Raw genomic sequence first — 8,443 nt, 5'->3', positions numbered from 1 at the left:
TTTACATGGTGTTTTCATATAGTTGTGGGGCTGGCATCACTTCAACAGTACAGTATGTAAGTTATAGTAAATTAAATTCTCTTTGGTTGTACGGCCTGTCGGACTAATCTACCATATCAAAACGCTTCCGAGCGCATCAGCCCGATATTCCGCGTCTGAGGAAAGACGATTACGCACCTTCCATGATCAGATGACATGATGTAGAGTAATTGTTCCTGAAATCTGGCCAGATTTCTTGAGATAAATGCCATCTAACGCCATCCATTTTGCGATATCTATTCTTTGTGGCACTTTCGTACTCTCTATCTACCCTCCCAAAGGGTAGGCCAGTTACCATGAAATTATCTCTGTCCGAGCAGCTACCTTCTCGATGCATGACGAATCATGTATCGATATATTGCCAAGGTGACGGCCATAACATTAGAAGCGTCAGGAGCCTGCACAATGCGTGGAACTCTCTGGAGTGGTTCGTGGATTGAGTCATTGACGAGACTGTACAGTCAGACCCCGTGGTTCGGTACATCGGACCGAGCATGCTACTACCACTATTTCCCTTTGAAAACTTGGAATTGGAACATATCCTCGAATCCTCATCTGTTCATCCAGTTTCCTCCCCATTAACCGTCTCCTTATCTTTGCGACTCTCTATGAATACCGACCGTCTAAGTAATGGTATACCTCTACGACGATGGGCTCGCGTTCGAAACAGTGACGAATCTCCGACCAAGGGCATCTGTGGTTCAGCGTAACGATATATCCGCTGCGTAGTCAGTAGCGAGGAGACGCCTGCGTTGAAACGGAGTGTTTTCTTGGGTTGTTGTCTACCGAAGATTGGTTACTTCCTAGGTGAGCCTGCTTTATTTTTATTCTATGCGTCGTGTTTATATGCTCTTTTTAGTCCTACCGCAGTACTGGCTCACGTGGACATTTGAAATATCCATCCTTCTCCCTTCAATAGCCAGTCGATTGACAATAACAACCGTGAAGTCACCACCGCTCAAATTTGCAATTGCTCAACTTCAGAAACCTTCTCCGCCCACCACGAAGTTTTATCGAGGTGCCGAATCCACTAGAGCGCGCTGGCGTCAAGACCTGTAGCCAATGAACGAGTGTGCGCAATGATCAAACCCTTCCTCACCTCGGCGGTCTGGCTGAGAATAAGTTTCCCGTTTCGCAAAGTACGGTCATAGTAGCGTTAAAGACAGGAAGTTGCGTCTTTGCTGGCACGAGCCAATGGGACAACGGTAAGCAAAGTCATTAATAACAAACTCATCGTTTTCCGTTGATTCTAACCATTGTCTTTGTTTGGTCTTACATTTGAAAACCCCTTAAATAACGGGTGGCATTTCCGTATAAAAGGCCGAAGCTCAAGGCAGTCGCATCAGAAAATCACCTCATGGATTCTCCTCGCAGGTCGTCCCGCCTTAGGTGGCCAGTGGATTTTCGTCAGCCTCCGCCTCAGACCATCCCTCGAAAGCGAAAACAAAAACCACGGCCGCCATCCCCCGTTCCCCCTTGTTCACCGCCCCCAGAGGCATCCACCACCAACAACTCGGAAACCATACCGCCCATCGATCCCTTCACGTTTGAACACGACCCACGCTCCTCGTCGCTCCCACCCGAGATGTTCACGTACGCGCCCAGCTGTGCGTCTTCTGACACCGGCACACGAGAAAATACACCGTTTCCCCATTCGTTCTCGGGGGAGTCGACGCCTTGTGATCGGGAACCTGGACCTGCCGTGGTCAAGAAGGAGAGTACGCCTATCGCTCTCAGGGAGGCATCCCCCGAGCTAGAGGATGGTGAGATAGTGGAGCCGACTTCTAGTGGCAATAAGGATACCACACCAACCCAGCATGCGCCCCAGGAGACTCCGGAGCTGAAGACGTTTGAAGAGAGATTCCTTGGATTCTAGTCTGAGGGGATATCGATTGCTGGGTTTTCTGATTCAGGTATGTTCCATTCCAGCGTTCTTCGTATCATATTCAGATACTCCGGTCTAGGTTGATATATCTGTCATTGGTTCTGCATGTTAAACCTGTATGTTCTACTGCGATAGATGAATCAAAAAAAGGCGATCGCCATGTTGGAATATTGAAATTTGGCACCTGAGCTAGTCGGGATGTGACACATTCAACTTTTTCAGATTATGGACTTTTGTCTGGTTATTGACTCAGTCATTATTGTTTCATGTTGACATGGAATTGGGGTGCCGCGCGCCTTCCTAGCCATGATGAAACCCTTGATAACATCTTTACATGAGTGATTCCTTAACTTCCTCAAACTTTTCCCTGATGCTCATCATTCCGCAAGCACGATTCGGAAGACAGGGCAAAATTAGATACACGTTGGTATTCCTCATTCCAACACGTCGCCTGTCACTCTCGAATCTATGGCGTCCCCCAACGCACCAACGTTCGAAGAAGTAGCCACCGCAACTGCCTACTTTGTCTCCCAGCCTGACCCAACACTCGAGGCTCGTACTTGGGTTGGGATTGCTCTTGCACGTCGTAGAAAAAGAAATAACCTTGCTGATCGCTGAAAGCCAAGATGGCGAGTAAGAGAAGGGACAATTATGCATGGAGGACGGGCGACGCAAAATGATTCAAGCAGCCCGCCTAGATCAACACTCAGCACTGGTCAACGAATGCGAATGCAGCTCACGTTTGTGCGATTGGAAAATGCATTTTCTATGGAACGACCACAGCTCTGTTGGCAGTGAGATGGGGCATTTACTTGCAAAACATTTATTGCATCCAGAGTTGAAGAAATAGTTGATAAAGGCGGTTTCGCTGAATTTGCTGCTCGGGAAAGACGGTACATCAGGCAGGCGAAGAAGATGATTCCTTGCATGAGTCCGACAGCGGTGCCCATGCTGGTCCATTATTCAGCTTTAGCTGACCTTCAGACGGTCGCCGGTCGGGCAGCATGGTGGGCTTTCAGTACCTACAGGTACGATTAGGGTCATCCTGATGGCGAGATGCATCGTAAAACTCCATATCTTTGCTTCAGGGTCACCAAGAGCAAGAATTATACAGCCAGAATACTCAAGTTATCTCGACACCCACCGGAACCCGGTTTCGAGTGATACTTCGGACAGGAAGATAGCAAGAAATTATCACTATTTTCGCCAAGGTGCGTTCCCACTGCCGATGATTTTCGGTCATTGCTTACTGCCCATTAATCATTTAGGATCATTTCAGCGCTATTCAGTCCAGGAATAGGCTATGCGTTTGCGAAAATATGAATATTTCTAGTACAGCTTTTCGGTCCACCTCTTCAGTTGCGTATGTCCGGTTCAGAAAACTTGCGCGATACTCAGCCGTATGATGGAGAATCGCAGAAAGATTCAGAAGGTGGGTCAACACTCATTCTATCTAGCATGTGCACCTCAATCTACCTTCGTTTAGCACGTACACTGATATTCTGCTGTAACGTCTACCCGTGCTGCCAATGCTTCACCAATCACCCGTCACAACGCGAATCCCACCCACCTCGGAATTCGGTATTCCTGGACCATCGTCGCAAGTAACGGACAACATATAGCGAGTTCAAGGGTTTACGTGCCCGTTAAGACTTACCGTGCCGATGTTACTCTGGTATGGCTTTGGTCTGCACCCACATCGCCAATTGTCCATGCTCAGTCAGAACTATGCAGCCTATACTGAAGTTTCCACTAAGGAGTATTCGTTCGAAGATGTCATATCTCCAAGATACTGTGCACTCAATTTTTAGCAACAAGGGCTAGATGCAATTTGAGCTCGCGGTCCGGTATTTTTAGCTACCCGTCCGTCCTCAGTCGGGCCTCTTGACGAGTTGGGTTTTTAAATGTATGTAATGTTTCCGTCTATCGGCTAGTATGCGACTAAAAATCTGGTGCTCAGCATGACGATTTTAAAATCGCATTTTTTAGCATGTGTCTCAGAGATTGGCAAATGATGTTGTAGGCCTGTCCGATCCAAAGTACGGTAATTCGAACCGTTATATAGACGCGACATGTTTCCTCCTTAGTTCAAGCACCATTGATCCAATTGATGCAGACGGACGGATTCACCGATGGCGAAAATGAAATTCAGTGTGTCTTCAGTCACCTTTTCTTTCGCCATGGAGCACATACAGATAGAATTCTAGTTTACCAGTCGTCAATGGGTGCCGAATTTAATGCTGCTGCTTAATTGCGCATCCGCGCATCCCGAGGAGTAGGAGTGACGTCATCTGCTTTTCCTCTGGGTGGCCTTCCAATGAGCGTGATCCAGTCCATCTGCCCTAGCTTTGTTCGGCCGATCTAAAACTGTAGATATCATAACCAGGACACTTTTGGACAACATAGCTGCTTTCTAAGATATCCTTGTAATGTCTAATACGGAGCACCAGTAATGCGCCCGACATTCCAGTGTAACAGCGAGAACGAGCACTCGCAATTTCTCCGCACCTCAATTACCAAAGACAAATGCTTGCATGAAGATTAATTATTGTCTTATTCTACTGCAAGTCTATACACAAAGTCCTTTAAGACGCAATGGAATGATCCTAGTATTCACAGATATCGTTGTTATCCTAAATTTAAAAATATCGAGCAGTGAATGCCTCTTTTTGGATCTATTGTACTTGCTTCCGCGGAGGCTTATTGGCTGCAGCGATGTGTGCCACCTGCGTTCCCTCTAGAATTTGGATGGTGATGGCCCATTCGACATCTCCATCGCTGGAGGCGGCAGACGATGGGAGACTCCCATATGCTGGTTCATGTTGTCTTTCCTGCTGAAAGTGCTCGTGCAGCCTTCGTGTGGACATTCAAAAGCTAAGGAACTGTGAGCACTGGAACCAAAGAGTGAAAAGGTCGAGCTCACGTCTGCATTCCAAATGCACACAGTTGATATGTCTCTTCAGATGCTCTCCTCGAGCGAAGGCCTTGTTACATCCTTCATACGTACAAACATATAGCCTCTTGGGACTGCCCTCTATTTTCACTCCATGCGAAGTGGATGGAAGCACCTTGTGAGACGTTGCTACAGTCTGACCGCCTTCACGAAACTCTGGGGCAACAGCGACTTTCCTTCCGCGAATTTTCTTACTGCTATTGGCAACGACCGTCGGTTCGTCTCCACTGTCGCGTTTCTTGCGAAAGTGCTTCGTCGATCTGGTCGATCGAGTTCTCCTTTTAGGCGTCGGGGTCGAAGGTCCTGGACTAGGGCAGTAGACCGAACCAGAATCCGATTCATGGTCTTCAGATCGCGACCGTGGTGCATCGCTGGAAGACCCCGTGTACAAGTTAGAGGCGGAGGACACCTGCAAGTCAGACCGTAGCCTTTTACGCTTCTTGCTAGATAGCGAGAAGTCCTGATGAGCGGGCTGTGCTTTCGCCTCAGTAGAAAGCGATGCGTCCGGAAGATGCTCCGTAAGTGATGAAAAGAGTGCTGAGGACGATGAAGGCCATACGGGATCCGGTACGTTGACATACATAGGCAGTGTTGAGGGTCGCTGTAGTGAGGTGGATGGTGTCGTGCCAGAATCTAAGGGAAGTTCCGAGAGAAATGGTGAAATGTCGCCATAACTGAAGCGCGAGTCCGTCGTTAACAGGCTGTGAAGGCCATATCCGTTGGAGAGGTGTTCTTCGCAAAGCGTCTGTGGGAAAAAATCTGGATCCCGGTCTGGATCAAAGTGGAGCTGGTAGTGGTATTTAGCCATCCGCTCGTAGGAAAACGAAGCAGGTGCAGATTGGGTTGGATTATCTGTCTCATCAGGCGGCCCCGAGGGTGGGACCCCCTTGATCTGCTCCAAGTTGTCGTACAGGTAGTCGTCCATCTGATTTATAGCGGTGGTGGTGGTCGCTGGTGAACAGGAGATGCAAAATCCGCTCTTTTTAAAAGAAACTCCACGATCATGTCTGAATTTTGATCAAGAACATCTCCGGGTTGCCTCAGCCTCTGTGATTTCTTAGACGAAGCAGAGTCCCTGCGGAAGAGATTGTAAGATTCCATCAGAAACCGCAGATGATACATCTTACCTCTGTCATGCTCCTCGACATGTTTATTTTCTGATATGCCTTAAAGAATGGTCGTCCACTCTTCGAGCACCACGATGTCGTTTTTACCGATGAGTGAAATGTCGGCGTTGCATACGTGGGGTTTACCTGCTGCCCTTCATACATTGCTCTGCTGGACTAATAGTATGTTCCAGGTGCGCCACAAGAAGCACAGAGTGGCGTCCTCACACAAGAATTGCAGCCGGAGGCGGAGCATGTATCTGGATCATCTGTTGTCTATCATATCGAGACCCTTATCGAACTACTGCAGAAAAGGCGAGACCATCTACGTCGTAAGAAGCATATCAGGCAAGGAGGTAAAGGCGCCAAGGTGACGCACACTTCTGCCTTCGGTACAGGAGTTTAGGACGTGTGTCGCTGAAACATTATATTTGAACGATTAATCACCCAATTTTACGCATATATGCAGGCGAAAATTTTGTTTAGGATGCGAGACACAACGGAACCTAGCGCTATGGACGTGACGTCAAAACTGAGAGTGAGGCTGCAACAAAGATATATTTACAAGAGTTCAACAAATCAAGGAATGAGAAGTACGATTGCCTGAGTGTCTCTGCGTGACCAGTTAGCAGAGGCAGACACAAGAAATATAAAAACGAACATCGCGAGGGATCATTTTGGCGGTCCCTGTGTTCTTCAACTTCTTGAGGAACTCGTTATTCTCTGCAAGGCGTTCTTCAAGGTCTCGTTCGCTCTTGTCTGACAAAAGATGAGTACGATAACATGGCCATCTGAGGCGCGGCGCTGCACAGACATACCGGGACACGCAGCGTTCTGGCGACAAGGGTCTAGCCCTGAATTTCAAAATACAAAGCATTGAATACCTTTTTGGCATCCGGTTTTGGATTTGTCTCCGCGGGTGGTTCCTAGGACAACGAAATGAATACACGGAACAAGACATAATGAAACGGGTATGATTGAGGATGCAGTGTCTCAGTTGCCTAAATTGGAGTTTACGATATCGCCTTTGAAGGAATCTAACTCACCAAAGTCATTACACTTCCCCGTACCTCTGCGATATGGCGACCAAATCCGGAGGATGGCCGCCAATGCGCAGTCCACAGAAATCACTGCCCCACCTGCAACATCACATTCACAGTTTTGATTTTTGTTCAGGTGGCTGGAATGGTCTGAGACAATCTCAAAATAGGGAGGCTAACTGTTGTGTTTAGGATAGGTACTGCCGTGCATTATTGAATGATAGAATCAATTGGTTGGAATTGCAAGGACTCATAATGTGGTCAATGTACCCCATTAAACGCCGTCCGAACGACGCAGGTGATATCACCAGTCAAGGAGACGTAAATTACTGTCTGGCAACACTTCGGCATGCCCGGAGCTCATTGTGTTCCTGAACGACTTGGGTCATGATATCGTGCAAAACTACCCGCAATTCAGCAATGGTACGGTGCAACCAGAAGAAACAATGTACCTGTCAGTGTAAGACATGTTAAATGCCGGTTGAACTCCAACGTTCGGTGGATTGTTGGAGTGGGAAGAGTGGCCTGATAATTGAGGCGCTTGGCTTGTGTGGTGGTCTTTAAGCCACGGGTGATCCATGAGTGCGAGTAACCAAGTAAGGAAAAACATACAATGCACGATTTTTCTTTTTCACGACGATAAGCTCGCGACTGTATTCAGCCATCCACTTCCGCATCTTGCCTGCATGCTAGGCCTGTTTAAGCGATGGATCCAAGTTCAAGCAGGGCATACCTGTCCCAGAATTTTCCGAGTCCTTTTCTTCTCAGTCATCACCTGATTGCGTCGATGTCAGTGGATGGATAACAAATGCCATGGAAGAGTTGGCACCTCATGAAGTGCGTTCTCGTTCCTCAACGATCAGAGGTGCTCGTACCAGGCGAGCTCTTTCTTTGCCTGCTCCACCAAATAGAGCTTCTTCTCCGGGAATGCGTCACAGTATAGTAGTAGAAGAATGGGCTCGTCCTTAGGTGGGGATTGCTCTTGCAGGTCGTAGAAAAAGAAATATCCTTGCTGATCGCTGAAAGCCAAGATGGCGAGTAAGAGAAGGGACAATTATGCATGGAGGACGTGCGACGTAAAATGATTCAAGCAGCCCGCCTAGATCAGCACTCAGCATTGGTCAACGAATGCGAATGCAGCTCACGTTTGTGCAGAGGTATATGAAGTACGTTAGATTGGGAAATGCATTTTCTATGGAACGACCGCAGCTCTGTGGGCAGTGAGATGGGGCATTTACTTGCAAAACATTTATTGCATCCAGAGTTGAAGAAATAGTTGATAAAGGCAGTTTCGCTGAATTTGCTGCTCGGGACAGATGGTACAGCAGGCAGGCGAAGAAGATTATTCCTTGCATGAGTCCGACAGCGGTGCCCATGCTGGTCCAATATCGCGTTGATGTTCCTGCATACACTTCAAACA

At 47.8% G+C, this 8,443-nt stretch overlaps 5 protein-coding genes across 5 annotated transcripts; 3 read left to right on the top strand and 2 right to left on the bottom strand.

Moving 5' to 3' along the window:
* Positions 1 to 335: 335 nt before the first annotated feature.
* On the top strand, positions 336 to 1,098 carry BT62DRAFT_1012739 (uncharacterized protein; the record flags this gene model as incomplete). Its single annotated transcript, XM_043177967.1, has 5 exons — positions 336 to 386; positions 425 to 466; positions 501 to 708; positions 769 to 846; positions 899 to 1,098. 5 exons carry the CDS (start codon positions 336 to 338, stop codon positions 1,096 to 1,098), a joined length of 579 nt encoding a protein of 192 aa, XP_043033878.1.
* A 70-nt stretch (positions 1,099 to 1,168) lies between these two features.
* Positions 1,169 to 2,079, top strand: BT62DRAFT_938049 (uncharacterized protein). The gene is made up of 3 exons (XM_043187456.1): positions 1,169 to 1,244; positions 1,360 to 1,952; positions 2,004 to 2,079. The coding sequence occupies exon 2, from the start codon at positions 1,397 to 1,399 to the stop codon at positions 1,913 to 1,915; it is 519 nt and encodes a 172-aa protein (XP_043033877.1). The 5' UTR covers positions 1,169 to 1,244; positions 1,360 to 1,396; the 3' UTR covers positions 1,916 to 1,952; positions 2,004 to 2,079.
* Positions 2,080 to 3,046: 967 nt separating this feature from the next.
* On the top strand, positions 3,047 to 4,081 carry BT62DRAFT_938046 (uncharacterized protein). Its single transcript, XM_043187455.1, has 4 exons — positions 3,047 to 3,135; positions 3,193 to 3,356; positions 3,576 to 3,830; positions 3,885 to 4,081. The coding sequence occupies exons 2-3, from the start codon at positions 3,290 to 3,292 to the stop codon at positions 3,746 to 3,748; spliced, it is 240 nt and encodes a 79-aa protein (XP_043033876.1). The 5' UTR covers positions 3,047 to 3,135; positions 3,193 to 3,289; the 3' UTR covers positions 3,749 to 3,830; positions 3,885 to 4,081.
* A 580-nt stretch (positions 4,082 to 4,661) lies between these two features.
* BT62DRAFT_910701 (uncharacterized protein) lies at positions 4,662 to 4,956 on the bottom strand (the record flags this gene model as incomplete). The annotated part of the gene is made up of 2 exons (XM_043183810.1): positions 4,662 to 4,798; positions 4,848 to 4,956. Coding segments are annotated over 2 exons (246 nt in total), but the record flags the coding sequence as incomplete, so codon positions are not given.
* A 2,800-nt stretch (positions 4,957 to 7,756) lies between these two features.
* BT62DRAFT_938044 (uncharacterized protein) lies at positions 7,757 to 8,443 on the bottom strand. Its single transcript, XM_043187454.1, has 4 exons — positions 8,198 to 8,443; positions 8,169 to 8,176; positions 7,853 to 8,042; positions 7,757 to 7,798 (listed from the first exon to the last, which is right to left on the bottom strand). The coding sequence occupies exons 1-3, from the start codon at positions 8,210 to 8,212 to the stop codon at positions 7,883 to 7,885; spliced, it is 183 nt and encodes a 60-aa protein (XP_043033874.1). The 5' UTR covers positions 8,213 to 8,443; the 3' UTR covers positions 7,757 to 7,798; positions 7,853 to 7,882.

This window comes from Guyanagaster necrorhizus, assembly GCF_019112545.1.
Source record: "Guyanagaster necrorhizus MCA 3950 unplaced genomic scaffold BT62scaffold_50, whole genome shotgun sequence".
Lineage (NCBI taxonomy): Eukaryota > Fungi > Basidiomycota > Agaricomycetes > Agaricales > Physalacriaceae > Guyanagaster > Guyanagaster necrorhizus.
Note: the sequence above shows the minus strand (reverse complement) of the source record. Positions and strands in the feature narration are given on the sequence as shown.